The sequence below is a fragment of the Strix aluco genome, chromosome 3, assembly GCF_031877795.1.
Source record: "Strix aluco isolate bStrAlu1 chromosome 3, bStrAlu1.hap1, whole genome shotgun sequence".
Taxonomy (NCBI): domain Eukaryota; kingdom Metazoa; phylum Chordata; class Aves; order Strigiformes; family Strigidae; genus Strix; species Strix aluco.
Window position 1 is genome coordinate 99,710,725 of NC_133933.1, and position 24,501 is coordinate 99,735,225.

General features: G+C 40.5%; 1 protein-coding gene across 1 annotated transcript in view; it reads left to right on the plus strand.

Annotated features, from left to right (window-relative positions):
* Window positions 1-4,646: 4,646 nt before the first annotated feature.
* COL9A1 (collagen type IX alpha 1 chain) overlaps window positions 4,647-24,501 on the plus strand; it is a 75,845-nt gene continuing 55,990 nt past the window's right edge. The window contains exons 1-5 of the mRNA XM_074819815.1: window positions 4,647-4,660; window positions 4,981-5,054; window positions 6,419-6,496; window positions 6,632-6,764; window positions 15,008-15,404. Of these exons, the coding sequence (XP_074675916.1) occupies window positions 4,647-4,660; window positions 4,981-5,054; window positions 6,419-6,496; window positions 6,632-6,764; window positions 15,008-15,404 (696 nt within the window). The remainder of the gene's footprint in view (window positions 4,661-4,980; window positions 5,055-6,418; window positions 6,497-6,631; window positions 6,765-15,007; window positions 15,405-24,501) is intronic.

Genomic DNA, 24,501 nt, shown 5'->3' on the forward strand with positions numbered 1-24,501 from the left:
AGTGCGATCAGTAGATGGACACGGATGTGAGATCAGAGTCCTAATTTCTGCAGAAACACAGCTGTGTTCATTGCGATATTAGCATAGTTCTTCTTAACTTTTCTTTTGATTTTCTCTGCCATTCCACTAGAAAATAAATTCTCCTGTATTTAAGATAATTAGAATCACTGACTGTAACAATTGGGGATAACCGCTCTCTGGCACCCCTGGAGACAAAGTACAAATCTTCTGATCTAGAAAGAAATGAAAATAGGAAAGATACCACAATCTAGACCATCATCCAAAGGTAATGGGAACTGCAAGCCTCATCCACAGAAAGAATTATTATGGCAAGAGGATGTGGAGCTATGGTGCAAGTCTGTCTGGCCCCACATACAGACCATCTCTGTTTGTGCTCTAAGAATACTCCAGAGGGATTTGTTGAATTTTGGAGACTACATTGGGAAAGCCTGGATGTTCACAAACTGGCTGCAATGCCATTACAGTGAGGTTCACCTGGAAAGAGGATTGTGCTGAGAAGATGAGAATCTGGCCCCACATATTCCCAGGTTTCTTTGAGTGACCTCTCCTAGAAAGAAGCCATTTGGTCATTACAGAAAATGGCATCTGACAGCTTGGAAAGAAAAGCTGTTTTTCTTCCCATGCCAAAATTCATAAAATTTTTGAGAGAAAAGTACAATTTTATGATGGAGGTAAGAATTTATTGGATAATAAATTACTTATTAAATTCCAATGATGTGTTGGAGCCTGACAAGGAGGATTATGGTTCTTCTGTCAATTCAATTACCCTACACTTGTGGGTGCTGATTTAATTATTTGCTGCTGGTCTAATGAAAAGGCACTTAAGTCAGTGCAAGTCTTGCCTCTGATGTCAATGAGATCAGTCACAGGTCCAAATTGTCTTTACTCTTGGAGTGATTAATAAAGAGCAGATCTTTCAGAAATACCATCACTCACAGCCACACACAGTTAATCTTGAGCTATCAGAGCCAAAGACAATGTAACAACAAATTCACACAAGTTAAGTGAGTGGTATGTGCTTATCCTAGAGTCTGCTAAACTATAAAGAGAGAAGTGACCCTTGTACTATAGGTGAGGGTAAAGAAGGTCGAAATGTATAAAGCAGATTTTTGTCATTGTAAACTGAACAGAGAATGTGGCCATAAGAAGCTGAAGTTAAAGGAAAAGACTGAAGGCACGATTTAGATAAGGCCACATGAGACAGAAGTAACTTTCCAGGAGATATGAGATAAATAAAAAGTGATCTCCTTCCAGTCCTCCCTGCTGCTCCTCTCCCTTCCAGCCATGTGTAGAAGAGGGGTGTAGGGCTGGGGGCACCAACCCTTGCTCCTTTGTGAGACCACTCATGCAGGCAGGGGCCCCACTTCAACAAATTGAACTTTTGTTCCTCCAGTCCCAAAGCCTGTTCTTGAGCCCTCAGTGCCTGCATATATGCTGCAAATACTTTTCAGACAAAGAACAAACTTGCCTAGTCCCTCCTAAAAATCGTACTCGAAAGTACAAGCCAGTGACATTGAGCTCCTTCGAGCCCAGTCAAACAAGAAACATCAGGAGATGGCTTAATTTAGCCATCCTAAACTGCCGTCAGCCCAGTCCTAACTGAGGAACCTTCTTCTCTGCCACATTTAATGACTCTTTCTGAGCCAAATGTTGGTTTCTGTGGCTTGTGCTGGATTGCGCCTTCTGAAAGTCTAACTACAGCCATCTCACTGTAACCTTTTTCATCACAGAGAGTAAACTTTATATCCATCCGCAAGAGAAGCTGTGTCCACCTGATTTATTTGCTATTTCCCTCCAATGCAGCCGCAGTCTCACCAGACAGCTATACGAATACATGTTCTCCAACCTCCTCTTCCTACACAGAAGAACAGGAATATGGAATCAGACATTTGAGGAGAGGAATGTGAAGTCAGATGTGTAAGCACACTTTAAAATGCTAGCGAGGTGATGACATTCCTACATAGCTTGTATTTAGGAGATAGTATTTGAACAAAGTCACCATACCTTAGCTAAAGAATAGAGATCTTTTGGAGAATCATGCTCTGTTTAATTAATCAACTTACAACAGTGGAGCAGTTAGTGCTGAGATGATGGATCCCTGAGCAAGTGGCTAAACAGCAATCACTGTGCACTGAAATTTTCTGAAAAAATCTGTGTTAGCCCAATTCATAAAAAGATAAAAATCCAAAGTGACCTAGAGATGCAGCAAAATAGCCAGATAATCTAAATGTGAGGGCTAGTTGGATGGGGACTGTCTCTGTGACCCTCAGCAAGATATATAAGATACCTATTCCATCTATTTCAGTTTATATTTGCATGAAATGGGAATAATATTGACTAGATCATGGGGCTAATAAATCAGCTACCACTAGTTTGTCTGCTAATATTTGTCTGGCTCTTTGAAGATGATGTGATACTTATTAGTAGAACATCTAATTGGGAATTTCATCATAGATTGTGAGTTTTGCTTCAAGATAAAGACATCAAAACGCACACAGGACAACCAGAGCCTATTAGTGTCTTTTAAAGAATTTTTCCTTTGCCCACAAACAGAACAGTAAATGGGGTTTGCAAGCTTTAGTTACATAGTTCCTCCCATGTTTAATTTCAGTAAGCATGGATTTTGAAGATCCTGGATTGGGAAAATACTCCAGGCATAAAAGAAGTTCCACTCATAAGAATTGCTGCAATGAAATGCAAATGAAAATAGATTATAGATTGTTCAGAAACAGAGTGTGTGTTCTCCAAATTTCTCTGAACAAGGCTCCCCTTCTTTGGAGAGAGTTATGTGTGTGTCAGTAACCCCAGACACAAGCAATGGCAGACATCTTCATGTCATGTCCCAAAAAATATTTGCTAAATTACTCAAAGATGGTACCACTTATTTCCATATCCAACTACTGGGATGGATTTTTCTCCCTTAATACTGCCACAAAATAAATTGCAATAGTAAGCAGTCTCAAAGGCAAACTTAATGCCACAACTTATATATGACAAAAGAGATGGTTGGGCACCTGGCTCTTTCCCATTCCTTCACAAACCTTCTGGTACTCCTTCTAAGCCCTGGGTGCAGTCACTTGTTCCTTCCCATGCCATATTCCCATGCTTTTTCCCTTCTTTATAGCTTCAGGTGACTTCCAGGTCCTGCTCTCCCTCCTGCACCTTATATACTCTTGTGCTCTACAGATCTCACTGCATGACACAATTGTAATATATGCATGGGGGATAAGTGACTCAGGTGTGTGGTGACTTGGGCAAACTTATTGTGAAATTAAACTCATATTTCTCCAATTTTTATTTTTCTTTATTGACAGTGGTTTATTGTGCCAATTCTGGTACAGATGTATGTTCACCATCATGATGCTGGACCGCAAGGCTCCCTGCCTTTCTCTTGAAGAGGGAAGAAGTTGTATCACCCAAGATGTGCTTGCTTATGCATGTTATTCATAGCAAACTGTTCATGTCTGTGATCCAGTCCCTCCCTTTCTAACAATAGACATAAAAGTGTGAACAACATTAACACTGAAATTACCAATACTGGAATTTGAGTTACAGCAAATTGGGATGAATTGGGATGAATGGGGTAGTTCATTACTCAGTTGCTGCTTCAGACTTTCAGCGGACAGCAGAGATCATTTCATTTGCTATAGCCCACACGTTAAAAAAAAAAAATCTAGAAAGTCAAACTACCTTATAATGTTAAGAATCTAGAGAAGATGAAACCTTACAAACGTGATATATTAGCACAACCTAGCATACTTTTCCATACATACATGAATTTTGACTGTGGTAACTACAAGGACCTTTTGGCTGTTCAACTCTTTTCCTTGGTCTTTTCATGCATACAGATTTTAGTCTTTCTCTCTCTTTTTACACCCATGTGAACAAATATGAATAAGTGTCTTTGTGTGTCCTAACGTATAATAATCTATGGAAAGTGAGTGCTTTATCAATGACAACAGAAGAACAGGAGTCTCCTTAGTAATGTCTATGTGTATTCCTTGAAAAGGTTTGAGTTTAACTAGTGAAAAGCCTTTTAAATAATTGGTTTTACTCAGAAGAACCAACTGGGACATCACCAGCTAGGCTTCTCCTGAGGCCACCTGGTGAGTAAATCAGTGAGAAACGGAAATGCCTTCTTGATACGACCGGGGTTCCCTTGTTCTCAAAGCTTTTAGTCTTAACACCACATCAGGGCCACCAGCTTCCTCAAACCCTCTGGTACATATTATTCTTTCATCTGCCTGGCTGAACAGCAGACCCTGCCCTTCAGTGACTGGCATCACTGAACTCCCATTTTCTTAATCTCCCTGCCCTGACGCTGGCGCAAGCAGCAGCCTTTTCTTTGCTCTCTTAGCTTCTTTACATTCAACTGGCTCCAGAGATCCGCCCTCAGAGCCTGCCAGGACACACATGTCTGTCCAGCCTCCACCTCCTTCCCTTTGCGAGATTAAAACAGACCCAGCAGCCTGCACCTCCCTCCCTGCTGGGTCCTGCGTGGGGCAGGAGGAGCTGTCTGCACCCACTGTCGCTCTCTTCTACAGGACTAATGAGAGGGAAACAAGGAGTGTGACTACATACACCACCTATTCACATGAGAGAAGTGAAGAAAGCCAGAAACGAAGATGAAAAGCAACTGGTAAGAGAACAAGTGGGATTTAGAGAAATCTGTAAATAAGAGATTAGAACAGTTAAAGCTGTCCTTGCCAGCTGCCAGTTTTGTTATTTGGTTGTATGACAGCATTATATGAAGGAAATGGTAATAGAAAGAGCTTTATTGACATGTCTTATTATAAGGCAAAGATAAAAAGTTCTCATGTAAAGAAATTGTCTTGTCAAATCTGTTAGTAAATCCTTAAATTTGGTTTTTATATATTTAATATTCATGACTGAGGAGAAAGTCAATAACAGAGTCTGTCAGAAACTATATTCATACTGGAGTTTTCTTTCTGTTTACAGGAAAACTACAGCTTTCTTTTACGTGTGTAGTTTTCTGTGGTCTTTCATCTCAGCCACCATCCAGCAACAATCAAGTAAGGAGACAGACTTTATCTGCATTTCATCCTTCTGTAATTTTGACTGTCAAAAGTATTATTCTGAGCTTATTCAAAATTAGAATCCTCTCTAGCTAGTCATCACAGAAAGGGAGAACTATGTGTTTGTATGGGTGTATGGATGTATGCATATGAGTGAAAAAAGCAAGAGCTGTGTGTGTTATTTTCAACTCGCTATTAGATGCATTTTTAAGGTAAGGATTAAATTCTGGATATAGGTTGTTTATACCGGACACAAACCTCCTCCCATCTTTCAGTGCTTCTAGTTAGATATTCTGCTACATGTGGCAACAAACTGGTTCTACTTTATTTGCTGGGCATAAAATATAAATGGCTGGATGTCAGCTGTATGTCTCATCAAAAAATATAGAATGAGGCCATTTCTAAGGTGTAACATATCAACCTGAATGTTCCCTTTTAAGTCTATGTTGTCAGAAGGAAACCCACATTTCTGGTTGAACCTTTGCAGCACACAAGAGGCTCTCTGTAGGTTAGAAATGCATCTCCTTCCAACTTGTACACTTCATTCTTCCCCATCCAGACTCTACTAACATTTTCCAGATTGACCTGATACTGGATTTGTACATGACTCTTAAACTATTCAAATGAATGTTTATTTTTCCTTCCTCTTTACTCAAATTAGGGGAATCTCATAGGTTTTCATGTCCATTACAAGGCTTTTTGACAGATAATATTCTGAAAAACTAGATTTTTAAAGTCTGGTTTCCTTAGACAAATTTCTTCCACATTCATGTTTGGCTCAACAAAAAAGGGCTGTAAGTTCTTCTTGCCCCCTATATTTCATGAATAATCATTCTCTGATCAAATGTGGCACAGAGGAAGGTGGGAACACCTGAAATACCAGAGAGGATGGAAAAGATGCCAACAGTTTCTCAATAGCCTCTTTAGTTGGCATGAGGTTTGTTTAAGTTTCCTTGGGACTAGGGAGACTGTTGATTTAGGTAACTGGCTTTTTTTTTCAAAGTTTGCTTAAACCACAAAAAGTTCCAAACCAAAAACTCCTTATACAGCAGGCCTTCTTATGGTACAACTATTTCTCCATAGCTCTGCAAGAGAAGAATTATTATAACACTCTTATTTAAAGTCTTGAAAAAAAAATCAAATAATCAGTCAAGTTATAATTTTAAATTATAGAAACAGATGTTTATTTTCTTAGACTTCTGACTTCACTGAGGACAGTTTAAACTGATTATTATATACATCTATTTATTATTATTTATAGCTCTAATTAATAATATTCTTACAGTTACTTCATTTAATTTTTAAGGTGATCGGAGGCAATGTGCAGGCACGTGGTTAATAAATTCACCTTTTTTTTGCAGGACTACCAGTCATTCTGGGTGCCAGTCAGAGAACGGATCTTTGCCCAACAATCAGGATTGGCCAAGATGACTTACCAGGCAAGTAGCATCCTGACTTTTTCAGGAAAAAGCTGCTGTTCGGAAACTTTATCAAATTATATTCAGCTCTGTAATGGCACAGTTCTCAAATTAAAATGAAAGTTACATTCTGGACATGTATATTTTTTCTTGTAGGCTTTGACCTGATTTCTCAGTTCCAAATAGAAAAAGCTGCTTCCCAAGGAGTTATCCAGAGAGTAGTGGGCTCCACTTCTCTTCAAGTGGCTTATAAATTGGGACCCAATGTAGACTTCCGGATCCCAACCAGGTAATGCCTTTTGTTGTTTGACTTTAAAATACACACATTTTGCAATATTATCATTTAAGTGATACATCCTCTCCCCAGCTAGATCACCTCATTTGCAAAGCTTTTGAAAGGGGAAAGAGGAGTTCAACATTTTTTTCATCGCCACCACCAAACCAGACTGATTCTGTAACAGCAATTTCAGAGACTTCTACTTTCCTCTGCCAATGGTATTGCTCAGGGTACCTCAAGATTTGCCAATAGAAAGGGATTCACCTCTAGGAAGTGAAGCCAAAAGTTGATGATGACTTGAAAAGAGATAGGGAGACAAAGAAAAGGTAACAGGAGGAGAGTGAGGAATGTTTTATCAAAACATTGACACAAAGGGATCTTTCTGATCCTGTAAGGATTGCAGAGACAAGGTAGGATAAAAGCTGATTGATTCTATAGTAAGGGTTTTTTTTTTTCTTTTTGGATAACTGATACATGCATGTTCCTGGCTGATGTATGGTCACTTAATCTATAAAAGATGAAAACTATTATTTAGCATGTCACAGGCAAGTTGCAATAGGAGCCAGAATTTAGGAATCTGATTGTGCTTGTGCTTTACAGGCTGGACTTGCTGCTGGTGAAGGACAATACATCAGGGTAGAGATGTCTTTGCCAAACTTAGGCAAATCTGGATTCTGCTCCAGCACCTTACGTAATTAAGAATGCCTTTACTTAGTAATTAACTGGCAAGACCTTTAATTGGACTACTGTTTCAGCTAGGAATAACTGGAGTGCAAAGTGTTTCTGTCATACTCCAGCTACCACTGACAACTTTTGCTTGCTGCAGTTCTCCCTGGCTTCTATCTTCATAGCCACCAGGTTAAGCTAGTTTGCAGCTTAACTGGTTGGTTACATTGGACTTATGACTGCTTTCCAGCCCTGTGGCAAATCAAGGCTGCTAGTGCATAAGTGTGAATTCAACCACAGACAGTAAATGGGATCTTCATTTCATTAAAAGTTGGAAACTCTCATGTTTTTAACTCATGCGTTTTAGCTCAGAAAATACTACTGAGCTATCAAAGCAGTAGTATTTCCATTTTTAAGAAAGTTTAGATTTATTGCTATAGATGGCGCTAGTGAGATATATGCATGATATACACAAGTTATCCTCGATCAAGCCTGTACCAGTGCGTTAAAACCCTATGGCATCTGGGCTGACTACTGCCACTGGGCTTGTTGGCTGGGTATGGTGCTGTAGTTATCATGAATTTACCACATTCAAGACATTGGTACTTCCAGTCAACACTGTGCTGTTACACCTCATGGTATACCTGAAGTTTGGCCCTGGCTCAGACTAAAAAGCCACCTGCACTTGAGCTGAGTGTCTTGTCCCAAGGAATGGATTAAGGGTTGAGTCCTGACAGTGCTCTAGTGCATCTGTGCGCTGCTCCTCTGTCACTGAGCCCGGTCCTGCTGCTCTGCTCCAGAGTGATTTTACAGTGTGCCCCTCTCAGTAAGCTGACTCAGGAGTGCAGTTGGCAGCAAGGACTTGAGGCTAACAACACAGGAGAGGCACACTTTAGGCCATTTCCAATAATTTTTTTAAAAAAATAGAACTCTACACATAATCTTTACAATATGGCACGGCAGGTGGGTTTTACTGGTATGAGTCTGGGATGATGAAATGCCTGAGAAGCATTACAGGAGTTAGCAAGCTATGCAGAGCACCTCAAGCAAGGCTAGGCAACTTTAAAGGCATGGTCGTAGCTCTGGCTTTCTCAGACCCAAGCACTGCAGCAACCCTGAACTCCTACTACATTTCCCTCTGCTCAGCCCCCACTATCTTTATTCACACGTGGTGCATTTAAGGATAATGTAAATATTTCCTGTGGTACCAGCAGGCAGCAACTGCACCCCGTGGCTGCGGAGAGGAGAGAGAGAGGAGAGAGGAGAGAGGAGAGAGGAGAGAGGAGAGAGGAGAGGAGAGGAGAGGAGAGGAGAGGAGAGGAGAGGAGAGGAGAGGAGAGGAGAGGAGAGGAGAGGAGAGGAGAGGAGAGGAGAGGAGAGGAGAGGAGAGGAGAGGAGAGGAGAGGAGAGGAGAGGAGAGGAGAGGAGAGGAGAGGAGAGGAGGGGAGGGGAGGGGAGGGGAGGGGAGGGGAGGGGAGGGGAGGGGAGGGGAGGGGAGGGGGCCAGAGGCGCGCCGGTGCCCCCGCCCCGCGGAGCTGTCCGTGCCCGTGGTGCTGAGGCACCGACCGCCGCGGCTGCGCAGGCCCCGGGGCAGCGGGGGAGCGCAGGGGCCGCCGTGGCTGTCGGCGGGCAGGCACACAGAGGGGATGGTCCTCCGGTACCGGCCTCCGGCCGCGAGCGCCTGCTTCGCCAAGAGACGGGGGAGGCAAAACCAGAGCGAGTTTGGAAAAAATACACAGCGCTGTTTCCCCGAGCTGGGCGGTTGACACAGGCACGAAGGCGCAACTGCTACAGGAGCACTGGGGAGAGACCCTCAAAAAATACATCAGGCAACAGCAGGCTCCACGCCTGCTCCGCTGCAGAGATCTGCTCTCACATCTTCATTAATGAACAGCAATATTAGTCCTAGGTAACCCGACACCCATGGACGGTGTCTTCTCTTGCCTTACGAAATAGGGAGGGGTCTCCCTAAGAAAGCCTCTTCCCTGCTGTAAGGCTTTCAAGGCTTTTGAGGAAGGGATGGGAAGGTGGACCCACGCACAGAAATGGCAACTGAGCCAATCACAGTATCAGCACAGATGGCTTGCCTGTCACTGTTCAGTCAGTATTTATCAGGAATAGTAAAATAATGTTTTAGACTAGCATACAATCATTATACTAAGGCAGACAAGCCCATGTTACAGTGACTATGGCATTGGAATGAGAGCTCATTTAGATGGGCATGGCTCAGTGTATTTATTCAGTCTCTGCTGTAGCAATAGTTTATGCCTTGAAAAGCTTACATAGCTTCCTTAAACTGCTACTAAATTGTAGCTTGGTCTTTTTGCTGCTTAGCATACTTGCCAAGGTCCAGAAGTATATTCCAGAATGAACAGAAATAATTGCACACAAGTCTTAAGCTTCTCCCATTATCCAAATAAATTCCATTGGCCATTGCTTCTTCTAGCATAAAATCTGCTGAAGAACCACTACAGTGTTCTTCGTGTAATAAGGGCCTGTGAAAGTGCCGTGACTCATACCCATCGTCTCTGACATGGTGAACCTGTCATTTTTCAATCTAATCTATGCTCCTGTTGTAGGTGTCTACCAGTTAGTAAGTACAAAATTAATACTGGTAATTTGGATAACAATTGTGTTGATTTTTAATTGCAAGCTTTATTATATTAGCACAAAGGAATATGTTCATGATATGCTTTTATGGGGGAAAAGGGCTAGCTACCTTTATGTGTTGGATGAAATCTTAATCCTTTGACTTCACAAATGCAGCTGTCACATCAGAAGGTCCCTGTGTCCACATGGATAAATTAATGCCAGGGAACATTCCAAGGCATTCACACTTGATCATCTATATGGTTAAAATATTATACAAGACCTTAGCATGGTTTAGGTCCAGACTAATTAGCACTCTTTAGACAATTTTGGAAGTAAGCAGGTTTAAACTTTTTCATGCCAGCTGAACTTAGTATCAGAGAACAGTCCTGGGCATATTGAATTTAGTAGCATGAAGGTAGCCTATAGGAGTACAGAAATGATACCTCTTTACCTGCATCCTCATCTCAGCAGAAAGCAGAGCAATGTAAAAACCGAAGCTTCCTTTTGAACAGTATTTATATTTGGGGTAGTGGTGTACTGCAGACCACTTTAACAGGTGATGTGACAAACACATTACGATAAGAAACTATAAAATCAAAACAGGAATTTTATAAAGCTCTATCAGTAAGCTTGGAAGATTCAGAGAATTTAATAGGCTGATTTCCTGGTTTCTCCTTTGGGAATAATGCTTCTCTGTAAAGTAACGCTCCTCAAATGCATATGCCTAAAGGTCTGGCTTTTCTACATCCAGCCACCAAAGTTCTTCAGGTGCTTTTCCTTTTGCGTTACAAGATATCTTACATAGATATTGATGATGACACTGTAATGGAAAAGACAAAATGCAGCTAAGTAGCTAATTAGCTCAGAACCGGATGTTTGTGAAGAATAGAGACCAGCTGAGGGTAGTGAGTCTAACAAATGACTTCTAGCTAATGACTTAGGACAGTTGCTTTTAAAAATGCTTATCTAGGTTTTATTGTTATTGCTTATTTGATGGCTGCCAGATAGTGGCTGCCAGGTCAGCTGTGATTCTATGAGGCTTCAGGAGGTGCAGAGACAAGTGTCTCTAGCTTGAGCAAAGGAATCCCCCACCCCTGGGTACATGACACTGCATTATCATGAGGTTTGCCAGGGGAATTTCTACAGCCACCTCTAGTAGGTTGTACTAACATTTCTAAAATGATCATTTAGCAAGGAGTAAGCTATCTCAGTGGACAATAGAACTCACCTAAGAAATTAACTCTTAAAGAAACAGGTTTAATAAAATAAGCAGTTATTTTCTAGTATTCAGATCGGTACACAGTTAACCTTTTAACATACTCTGCTGCTTGTAATGAATCCTGAAGTGAGTGGGACTACTCAGGGCTTCCACCACCGAGTCAGATGACTTATCTTGGTTATACTGATGCCTCAGTAGGACTTAGCCTTGAAATCTCAAATAAATCTTCCTGGTAAGCACTTGAGCCACAGGATTAATAAGAGTCTTAGGTATTTATGAGAAAGATTAAAAGAAAACAGTAGTGTTTCAGAAGTTCCCTCAGATGAATCACAAATGTTTCACAATTCTCTCCCCCCCGCCCCCCCCCCATTTAAAAAAATTAAGCAAGGATTCAAACATCTGACAAAATATGACCTTGCACTCATTATTCAAGTTAAACAAACAGTCTGAGTACACAAGGAAAGCAGGACTAGACTGTTATCTTACAAACTTAAAATACAAATATAAAAAAAAAATGCTTTGATGGCTTATATCCCTGGCAATTTTAAGTGCATAGGAAATGGGTCAGGACTGAATTTGACATTTGTGTGTGAAATATTTTTTCATGTTACTTCTTCCTTTGCTCATTTGCCTGATTCTAAATTTAAAATTGCTTGATTTCATTCCGTAAGTTAGTGGAATTGGAAATATGTATGTTAAAAATAATTTACAGAAATAATTTAACTGCTTATATATTTATCAGCTGTTCAGGAAGATTACAGAATCCAGCACTTTTCACTTTGCAGTGAGAGGGAGGAATAATTTCTCTACAATTGTTTATTTAAATATCATGATAAATTTGCCATGGTTTCCAAATATTTAGCATTTTAAGCTGCTGCCTTCAGTAGGGTTTTGCCTATGTAAGGATTACAGGCTTTGGGAGAAACTATGTACTGAAATACACTGAAACCATTAAAGCCAATGGAATTGCTTTTGATTACAGTTGAAGTAACTTGAGATGAGAATCTGTCTCTGCTTTACTTGTAGAATTATAGGTATAAATCTTACACAATAACAGTCCCCTGCAGAGTACCTTTCTGGTGATGGGTCATGCTGTGCTTCATTATGTTGAGTCACATTGCTGATACTGAGTCTTCAGTCCAAAGGCAGCAGATGTTCTGATTGATTATTAAAAATTTTTTAAAAAGTAAATATCCATGTCTGTGCACTGACTTTTTATCTTTATGTTCTATATACATTTATTAAAATTAAGTTTTCTCTTACCCATGTTAGAAGCTCTTACACAATTTCTCTTCTTTGTATATCACTTGAAAAAGTTAACATATTTAATTTCTTTTTTAATTTCTGAAAATAAAGGAGGACCAACATGATGTCTCGTAAGGGAGTAATGCTATAGCTAAATATGGTGCAAAGAATCATTTTGCCAATCTGGTATAAACAATCTTATAATCAAAAAGTATAACTATGTTTACTTAGTAGTTTTTTTGTTTGGTTGGTTGGTTGCTTGAGTTTTGCCAGTATAGGTATGTCAGCTGAGGTAGGGTGAGAACATGTGTGATAGTTTAACCAGTATTGCCATGACAGCAAAACTTACCAGTGCAGAGAAAGAATGAAAACGTCTCCTCAGAGGACCTGGAATTAGTACTGCTTCCTTTAGCTGTGGAGCTTGGTGTATCAGATCCCCTGGAGTCACTGAACTTGATAGAGAGTGAAACGCCACATGGAGGCTAGTTAAAAAATTACCTAACAATATCATCTTCAGTACAGTAGTAGTAAAACCAGCTCTTGTGCAAGAACAGTGGGATTCAGCAATTGAAGAGGTATTTGACTCAGATGAGCTAAGGTTTTAGCAGTAGACTGAAGTACTTGTTTAAAAGATATAGAGGAAGAAGGACACAGAGGGCCATAACAGATGTGCTGAACTGGATCAGGAGCTTAGTATGAGTAAATGTGTGTCTGGATAGGGAGAAGGAGTATCTTCTTGGAGCCAGAAAGAATATATAAACATGTTGTGTAAGCTAGAAGCCTAACACAAGGAAGGATAGGGGACAGTCGTAAACACTGGAAAGTGCTCAAAACAGGAGGAATGGTACAATATTCACACATTGACATTTGCATTTGAGATGGCAAGATAGAAACTGAAACAAAACAATGAGAGAACACAACAAATTAGATAAAATCCTATCAAACAAAACCAGCTGGGCCAGACTACTGCATCTGCAGTCAACAGAGACACAAATCATAGCAAATCACAGACAGTTTAAAGATATTGGCAAAGAACACCCTCTTCCACCTTTGCATATCTCCACACCTTGTGTAAATGAGATAATCTTCCAGCTAAACGTTCCCCTTCCTCATACACCATCTTTCAGGTGTATGTAAAGGCCTCTAGGGAAAAAGGAGAAACACCAGCAGTTCAGGTAGTTTATTAATAAGGTGAAGCTGTTGCTGCTGCTGCCAGGCTTGCCCTGGTCCTTACAGAAATCTTGCTGAGGCTGTGCCGTCGCCTGCTGGAGTATGATTGTACTACAGCTTTGGACACACACCAAACTACAAACTGGAGACTTTATCTGGAAGTACTCTCTTACTAAATTGGTAGTCATCAGGTATACAGAATAAGAACTAATTTTATTCCATTCTTTTTGTGTTCTTTCCCCTTAGCCTAAAGCCTGAGGTTCACTAATGCTGGCTAAATTGCTGAGATAGAATTTATCTGCCACTCAAAAATAATCTGTTAAAAATGCCTACTTGCCTGAGAAGTTATTCTAATGAATGCTGGTGACAAAATAGCTCTGCATGCCTTCATACTTAAGAAATTTATTCAAATACAACTTATTTTTAAATGTGGGTAGATGGAAAATAATGTATTGAAATCAACTGGATTATGACACTACAATTTTATAATCCATAGGATATGAAAATGCATATTTCTTAAATATTCTACTGTGGATAGATGGCAAACAATGTATTGAAATCAACTGGATTATGACACTCCAATTTTATGATCCGTAGGATATGAAAAGGCATATTTCTTAAATATTTTACTAGATTCACTGACACATTTCAGACAAAAAATGATGTTACTGTTTTTCACAGTGACACAGCCCACAGTACTTGTTTGTGTTTCCAAATCTCACGTTATAGGAGTTGCAAAAGAATGAAATATGTTCTATGTGGCAAATCTGTTCCCTGCTACTTGTAGTCTTGTAGTTGAATGTCACAGGAGATACTGTGGTTTTAGTGTGGGTTCTTACTATACATATATTTGTCAATGAATGTTTTCTGCTGAAGTGATAGCTAATACATTAACAAAATGGTTACTGAGGCTGAACAAGAAAATGCATTTGCACAAGACATTCTTATGTCTTCAAAACCAAACCAGATCTGCACTGAGAATCTACCTGGTCAGTTATAAAGTCAGACTATGTTGACTGATTTTGTAAGTCTAATACTAGGAAACAGCACAAATGTAGGATGTACTTTCAGAATCTGAAGTAGGAGTATGTTGTTGTTCCATCCATTACACTTAGAAAGGGTTATCATAAATACTGTAAAATGTTGGAAGAGCCCCATTTCTGAACCAGTTCCTTTTGCCATTAGCAACACTAATGAATCAAAAGGACATCCCGTTTCAGGACTCAGTGTGCCTAAGAGCACTGATAAAACCATGGGTGAAATATAGTTTCACTGAGTAACTGTTTCTCATTACTCTGTGGTGATATGTGGAACTTTTCAGAACAAATACACAACAAATGTACTGTATCTTGATCTCACACAGTGCCATATATTCCAACGGATTGCCTGATGAATATTCCTTTCTAACTACTTTTCGGATGACTGGGGCCACACTTCAGAAATACTGGACTATTTGGCAGATTCAGGATTCTTCAGGAAAAGAGCAAGTTGGAGTGAATCTTAATGGCCAAAGGAAAAGTGTTGAGTTTTCTTATAAAGGAGTGGATGGAAGTCTCCAAACTGCATCATTTTTGCATTTGCCTTTCTTGTTTGACTCCCAATGGCACAAGCTTATGATAAGTGTGGAAGCAAACAGTGTCACACTTTTTATTGACTGTATTAAAATAGAATCCTTAAACATAAAACCAAAAGGGAAAATCAGCGTTGATGGCTTTGCTGTGCTTGGAAAGCTTAAAAATAACCCTGAAATTTCAGTTCCGGTAAGTTCCAAAATATTTTATTACTGCAAAAAGTGTTTTATAGGATCTTTATACTTATTTTTTTTTTTCTGTGGAATGCATTTTCAAATGCTTTCTGGAAGCAGAAATAGCAGAAAATAACAACTCCTTGGCAGGTAAGTACTAGCTTTGCTTTTTTAATTTTGCACATATATATACTGTATAAGGTAAGAGATAACCCAGGTTGTGTCTCAGTTTCAACAATGAAATTTCTCAGACATTCACACTTCTGTCACTGGATTCTGCTCTGTCTGGATATATCAGTTGGATATTCCTCTGTTTATCTCATATGTGGAGCTTGATCTAGAAGAAGGTCATAGGACATGGATTTGTGGGCTGCACCTCACACCAACAAGAGCAAAATGTTTATTGAGTGAGAGCTGGGATCCCTCTCTCATATGCTTGTGCCGACCACCAGCTAGATATAACTAGATGTGTTTCTGGCAGGATAAATATTTTAAATCATTAATAGAAAGGGAGTATCTCCTGTAAGGGAGACTGACGGAGGTCCTTTTTGATCTATTCTGATGTTCACACAGGAATAAACCAATGTTTAAAGCCCACACATCTCCACAATACCTTCTCCTGGCTAGCTCAGGACATTCCACCCCCATATCATGGCTGCTGTGAATCCCTTTGTTACATACTTAACTTTCCCTGTGCATTGCAGTAGACACCTAAACTCACTGTGAGTGCTCCTTTACTCTGTGTAGCCAGAGTAGGCAGTGAAATGCTTATTCTATATCCTGTTGGTGGATTTAATGCTGAAAATACCCTCTTCATGCTACTACACTGCAAGGAGAGCTGTTTTGATAGAGAAAATAACATTGGGGGTGACATATGGTGAGTATTGAATGCTTTTGTGCCCTTCAACAAAGAAAACAACACAGAAAAACTCAGGGCTTTTATTATTTGATTATCTGCTTTACTTTGTGAGATGAACAATTAATATAAAACACATACAAAGTGACATACCTGTAATTTCTGACAGAAAAAAATTGTAGCTGTCACATCTGCATTTTGCCTTTCAGACACCCATGAATGTGTTTTCTCAGCCAGTGTTTTTTCAGCTAACGTGTTATACTGCACTTTATGCTGAACAACGTGACAAATTTTGTCACATGGTGGCACTAAATGACATTTAAGATTTTGGGAAGGCTATTTCTGAATTCACTTTGTAGATTAAAAGGAAACGGTTTCAAAACACAGTTGAAAAAAGACAGAAACCATTGCAAAGTTCCATATATTATCCTATTCCCTTTAAAAGGATCCTTTCAGTGTGTTAGGAACATGTAATACAAATGTAAGATATCCGTGTGTATATATATAGGTACTAATTTCAAAACAAGTTGAATGGCAGAAGAGAATCAGATACTTAATATATTGTAACCATTTTCCACATCGCTACACTGAAGTTTTGCATCAGCTCTGAAATAAAGAGTGAAGTGAGATATAATCTTTTAACTATATTCTATGTTTTTTGCAAAAAATGTGGCCACAGGATAATCAGCATTGTACAAACTTGAAAGGTGATATGTTGCAACAAAAGAAGCATCTCATGCTTCATTGTCTCTGTATGTGTAAGTTACTGTATTGCACTGGATAGAAATCAGTTTTACATGAAAAATGATGACAGAAAGCTGGCCCAGATGTCCAAAAGTGGCTATTACATTGCTATAGATGTGGATTAGGAAATATCAGTAGCTGAAAAGTTATACTAATTCTGTTGAAAACAAAAGTTAATCTCTGAAAATGTCATTCAAAATGAATCAGCTGGAGCTGATAACATAACAATCAGCTGCATACATATCTCAGCTTTCCTATAGGGATGCTGGTGTGTGTATGAATGAATGAATGGGATAATGAAAACATTACATATTCTCTGCATTTTACTAGGATGGAAAAATTTCTACCCCAATATTGTATTACTCTTTGGAAAGATATTTAGATTAAATGCACAGAGAGCTATAGATATCAAGGTAATAGTATTACAACAGCTAGTATACAGTGCTACAGTAAACCATGCCTTCAAGTTAGACACAGAGTCATTCCTTTAAAAATGGGGAGGGTTTCTCTTGCTTGTTGATCCGGTTGGAGGCCGGTCACGAGTGGTGTCCCCCAGGGCTCGGTTTTGGGGCCACTCCTGTTCAACATCTTTATTGATGACCTAGACGAGGGGATCGAATGCACCCTCAGTAAGTTTGCAGACGACACCAAGCTGGGTGGGAGTGTTGATCTGCTCGAGGGTAGGGAGGCTCTGCAGAGAGATCTGGACAGGCTGGAGCGATGGGCCAAGGCCAACTGTATGAAGTTCAATAAGGCCAAATGCCGGGTGCTGCACTTGGGCCACAACAACCCCCAGCAGCGCTACAGGCTTGGGGAGGAGTGGCTGGAGAGCTGCCAGTCAGAGAGGGACCTGGGGGTGTTGATTGACAGCCGGCTGAACATGAGCCAGCGGTGTGCCCAGGTGGCCAAGAAGGCCAATGGCATCCTGGCTTGCATCAGAAATAGCGTGGCCAGCAGAGACAGGGAAGTGATCTTACCCCTGTACTCGGCACTGGTGAGGCCGCACCTTGATTACTGTGTTCAGTTTTGGGCCCCTCACTACAAAAAGGACATTGAATTACTCGAGCGTGTCCAGAGAAGGGCAACGAAGCTGATGAAGGGTCTTGAGCACATGTCGTACGAGGAGCGGCTGAGGGAACTGGGGTTGTTTAGTCTGGAGAAGAGGAGGCTGAGGGGAGACCTCATCGCCCTCTACAACTACCTGAAAGGAGGTTGCGGGGAGCTGGGGATGAGTCTCTTTAACCAAGTAACAAGTGATAGGACAAGAGGGAATGGCCTCAAGTTGCGCCAGGGAAGGTTTAGACTAGATGTCAGGAAGTATTTCTTTACAGAACGGGTTATTAGGCAGTGGAATGGATTGCCCAGGGAGGTGGTGGAATCCCCATCCCTGGAGGTGTTTAAGAGTAGGGTCGATATAGCGCTGAGAGATATGGTGTAGATGGGAACTGGCAGTGCTAGGTTAATGGTTGGACTAGATGATCTTCAAGGTCCTTTCCAACCTAGTTGATTCTGTGATTCTGTGATTCTGTGATTGAAGTAATGATTAGAAATGTCAGCCTACAAATGAGAAAGATGTGGCATTAAGGTCACCTTGGCAAGAACTCTGACTTCTCCTCCTTCTCTGTTGGTGCTCTGGCTGACCTTTGGCTAGGATCAAAGTCAGGAAAAGCAGCAGAGGAAATCTGAAATTTTATCCTCCTTCCTCTCCAGCACACTGTTTTGCATAGACTTTCTCTTTTCAGCAAGGTATACAAATGAGGAACACTGATTACCCTAGGGTCTTCAGGCATCTGGTGGGGGAAGGTTGTCTATCATTAAGTTCTGCCTCATCTATGTTTAAGCATGTAAATCATTAGACATTAGCGTGAAGCTACATTAAGTATAGGACACACTCCTTCAAGGATGAAAAGACAAAATGGAGCTAAGTTATTTTTACAATTCACCACTTACCGTGCAAAATATTTGTTTAAACCTTTATCATGCTTCTGGGAAGATTCAGTCATATTTAGTGTATTTTATGAAAAAAAAGCAAATCTTTGCATAAGGTAGGCCTTAAAACAGGAATATGATGCACATTTTTTGACAAAAAGAATAATGAAGCACTGGAAAAAATTATCAGGGAAGGAAGAAGGTAAGCATCATATTACATTTTCAAACAGAGTTTGGATGTCTAAAAATACACTTTAATTCAGAAGGAACTGTGGGTTCGACATAGGACTGACTAGATTGAATTGCATGGCCTGTGCTATGAAGCCACAACTGACAATGGTAGTGGTGCAACCTGATATTACAAAAATGTAGATTTAGAAAGACCATATTCTCTGAAATTATAATAAAGAAATTACACAATCTGATGGTCTAGTAATTTTAAAATGGCTGTTTATATTGCACAAGTTTCTGTTTTAGCCTATGCAGTTAGTTTCTCTTTAAATCGCGTAAATAAGTGTATGTTTGGGGATATTCTAGGCTCATCCTTTAACTTGCTTGACTATACTCAGTTTAAACATCTCACCAGTCTTCGTTATTTAATATGTCCCAGGCACAATTTCTAATTTATTTCCAGGCATTGTTAAAGTATATTACTTCCAGTAGTATAATTTTTAAAGGACATAAATTATGTGTTTCCTATTCTTCTTTTTTGCAGTATTCTGTGAGTGCTCTATTTATCTTGCAGAATAGGTCAACTTCTTATGGGTGCACTGTAATACATGTCATTTTAAAAGAGATTCTTTATTGCTTGTTGTTACTATGATTGCCTAGGAGAGCAGTAGATAGAGCTCCATTAGAAGCTATGGCTTGCCTTTGAGCCTTTACAAAGATTTATTCCAGGAGGTTCCTGGAATGCATTGATGATAACTTCCTTCAAGTGACAGGAGCCGATGAGGAGTGCTGCTATGCTGGACCTTGTTCTCACCACAAGGAGGGGCTGGTGATGAGTATGAAGGTCAAGGGCAGCCTTGGCTGCAGTGACGGTGAAATGGCGGAGTTCAAGATCCTTAGGGCAGTGAGGAGGGAGCACAGCAAGCTCGCTACCCTGGACTTCAGGAGAGCAGACTTTGGCCATTTCAGGGATCTGCTTGGCAGAGTAGCATGGGATAAAGCCCTGGAGGGAAGAGGGGCCCGAGAAAGCTGGTTAATATTCAAGAATCACCTCCTCCAAGCTCAGGAGCAATGCATCCCAACAAAGAGGAGTCAGGTAAAAATGCCAGGAGACCTGCATGGATGAACAACTAGCTCCTGGACAAGCTCAAACACAAGAAGGAAGCCTACAGAGGGAAGAAGCAAGGACAGATAGCCTGGGAGGAATACAGAGAAATTGTCTGAGGAGCCAGGGATCAGGTTAGGAAAGCCAAAGCGCTGATTGAATTAAATCTGCCCAGGGACATCAAGGGCAACAAAAAAGCCTCTATAGGTACATCAGTGATGAAAGGAAGATTAGGGATAATGTGGCCCTCTCCGGAAGGAAACGGGAGACCTGGTTACCCAGGACATGGAGAAGATTGAGGTATTCAAGTGACTTTTTTGCCTCAATCTTCACCAGCAAGCACTCCAGCCACACTGCCCAAGACACAGAAGGTGAAGGCGGGGACTGGGAGAATAAAGAACTGCCCACTGTAGGAGAAGATCAGGTTTGAGACCATCTAAGGAACCTGAAGGTGCACAAGTCCATGGAACCTGATGAGATGCATCTGCGGGTCCTGAGGGTATGGGTGGATGAAGTGGCTAAGCCACTGTCCTTCACATTTGAGAAGTCCTGGCAGTCCGGTGAAGTTCCCACTGACTGGAAAAGGAGAAACATAACCCACATTTTTAGAAAGGGAAAAAAGGAAGACCCAGGGAACTACAGGCCAGCCAGTCTCACCTCCGTGCCCAGCAAGATCATGGAGTGGATCCTCCCAGAAGCTATGCTAGGGCACATGGAAAATAAGGAGGTGATTTGTGACAGCCAACATGGCTGCACTAAGGGCAAATCGTGCCTGATAAATTTGGTGGCCTTCTACAGTGGGATTACAGCACTGGTGGATAAGGGAAGAGCCACTGATGTCATCTACCTGGACTTGTGCAAAGCATTTGACCCTGTCCCGCATGACATCCTTGTCCCTAAATTGGAGAGACACAGATTTGACATATGGACCACTTGGTAATAAGGAATTGGCTGGATGGCCGCACCCAAAGAGTTGTGGTCAGTGGCTTGTTGTCCAAGTGGAGAGCAGTGGCAAGTGCCGTTCCTCAGGGGTCAGTACTGGGACCAGCGCTGTTTAACATCTTTGTTGGCAACACGGGCAGTGGGATTGAGCGCACCCTCAGCAAGTTTGATGATGACACCAAGCTGTGTGGTGCAGTTGACATGCTGGATTTTTGGGTGATTCTCCCCCTCTACTCCACTCTTGTGAGACCCCACCCGAAGTACTGTATTCAGCCCTAGGTACCCCCAACATAAGAAGGACATGGACCTGCTCGAGTTAGTCCAAAGGAAGCCATGGAGATGATCAGGGGCCTGGAGCACCTCCCCTATGAGGACAGGCTGAGACAGTTGGGGTTGTTCAGCCTGGAGAAGAGAAGGCTCCTGGGACACCTTATAGTGGCCCTTCAGTACCTAAAGGGGGCCTACAGGAAAGATGGGGAGGGACTCTTTATCAAGGAGTGCAGTGATAGGATGAGGGGTAATGGTTTTAAACCGAAAGAGGGAAGATTTAGATTAGATATAGGGAAGAAGTTCTTTACTGTGAGGGTGGTGAGACACTGGAACAGGTTGCCCAGAGAAGCTGTGGCTGCCCCCTCCCTGGAAGTGTTCAAGGCCAGGTTGGACGGGGCTTTGAGCAACCTGGTCTAGTGGAAGGTGTCCCTGCCCATGGCAGGGGGGTTGGAACTAGATGATCTTTAAGGTCCCTTCCAACCCAAAACATTCTATGATTCTGTGATTTCTGGAATGTTTTATGGAGGGCAAATTTTTATACAGGTTTACAGCTGCATTTTATCTTTTTTTTAGATAAAAAAGAAAATAGCTCTTTTTATCTAAAAGTAATTCAAATAATCCACTATAAACTCTAAGCAATATAAGATATATCATAATTTCAAAACTGAAAAGGAATTTACTTCCTAAATCATGTTTTTGTTATAGAAAGGTAAGGGCCTTCATTTCTTACTGCTCAAAGATTAACTGCTGTGAGATGATAATAAATTGCCTTATTTTCTATGATTTCAGAGGCATTACCCTGATTTTCTCATAATAGAGACTAAACACTTTGCTAGAAGTGATCCTTGGTCATTATTTAATTGGTATTTAACACGGCTAACTAGTTCAGGGCAGCTACATGACTTGTAATGTCTAAGAGGAAGCTGCTTATCAATATTTGCTGAATACGGATTAATTTACACCATAGAACAGATTTGTGTCTGTAAAAAGTCATGTCTCAGGTTTTTTCACCCTGTGAAATCTCACATTCGGAAGGCTAAACTCTTGCTATGGAAAGTCAGATAACACCAGAATTTGCTGTACTGTTCTAAGGCTTTGAAAAAAGATGCAAGGAAGGTGAAGCTCTAAAAACCCATTACAGAGATATAGCATAATGGATAAAACATGTTAAAGTAGCTCTAGAATGAGATATGTTTAAACATGTGTAGCTTATTTTTGGTCACTTAACAAATATACAAACAGTTGGTAGCAGAGTTCCTTTAGAACAAACTTAGATATCACTGATGAAAAATTGTAGAAAAACTTCATCTGAAAATCGCTTAGCTGAGTTGTACTTCCTCTGACGGGATGTCTTCCCCTAAGGCAGCAATAGCCCAGTGGGATACAGGGAGCCCATTTTCCCAAAAGGGCCCTACAAATGTGCTCTGAGGGTCACAGTTTTCCTTAAAGCCTGCTTTATTACTGCTACATTTATTACTGCTAAATGCTTCCCTGTGACTAATGCTATCCTGAAAATACATCTTACTTAACCTTCACCTCTCTCATCTAAAGCTCTAAGACAACTGAATTGCATAGCTGATACTGAGATGTGCAAAGCTGGGAGCATTCACAGGCAACTTCCACAGAAGTTAAGAGGACAAAACAGTGAACAGACAGACATAGCTAATCCAATTATATCTCTGCTGACAAAGAAATTAAGGTGAAACAGAAATCCCATAGGAATCTTGGAAAATGGATGTCAGAAATATTAACCTATGGGTCTTAAACACCTATGGGTCTTAAAAGATTACATTTTAATAACTTTGCTTTATGATTACCCCTGATTTATCTGAGGTTCATTTCTGAGAACTTTGCACCTGTACTTCATCCTTAATAGCACTTTGTGTTGATATTGATAGAACATCTACACAAGACATCTTCAGAATATGGCATCCTTTAAATCGGCTTAATATAATCATCAAGATCATTGTGAAATATTGGCGAGGGAACAGGTACCTTGACAGCACGGCTGGGACATATTTGCCCTTCTCTCACCTCTCCTAAATCAGTGGGAGGCCAGTCACACCTTTTACTACCTTGCCAGAAAAGACTTTTATTTTTCATTTTTAAAAAGTCAAACAGGTGTCATCTCAATTTTTGTTTTATATAGCCTCAAAACAGTAACAGAAGCTCTAAGCAAAAAATTTACAGAGCAACCACAGTTTATTTTTTAAAAAATAATGCTGCCTGACTAGGCAACTGTGAACTAAGAAATGTCAAATTAAAGCTGCATGTTCAAAATACATCAACTCCTTTTACATTCATATTATGGTATAGTGTTTTGTAAATAATGCTAGGTATTTTTTCTGCATAGGATGCCTGCCTCATTTATCCACACTTTTTTGTGTCTGTCTTAAACTTACAAGAGTACCAGGGCCTTACTTAATGCTCAACACTCAAATCCCATCTTGGACAAAACAAAGTGATTGGTTTTCTTTTTGGCCATTAAAGAGTGTTGCGAGAAAACATATGAGACACTAAAAGGATTTCCTGGCTCAGTGAGTCAAGTTCCCACTGCAGCAAGCAATCACATCTTATAATCTCATTAATAAATTTATCTCTATTTTAATATCAACTATGTTCAGACTTGAAAAACTGGGTTCAAACTTAAAAGATGTATATACATTTGCTAGTAGTATTCTCTTAGGACACAGATATTGGCACTTGGACAGTCATGCATCAGAGTCTAACACAACCCAGTAATTAGCATTTTATCATCTCAAATCTTTCCCACCTTAGTACATAAGCCAAAAAACAGACACACACAAAACCACAAAAAAGAGGCAATGATTATCTACATAAAAACTCTAGAATGTGCTGATGCAGATATTGACTGTTGGTGGTATGTCTTAAAAGTCATTTTTTCAGCGTTCACAGATTTTATACCATGAATTGAAAGCACAGCTCAAAACCATTGATTTTAGTTACAGTTGTTACTGATCAGCCTTTCTGCATCACCTCTACCCAGGTACGTCATTTCAGACATTCAAATCCCTCTTCCTGCTCCATGCAGAATGCTCTCTAATGTGGCTATTTTGACTGAAATAATTTGTCAGC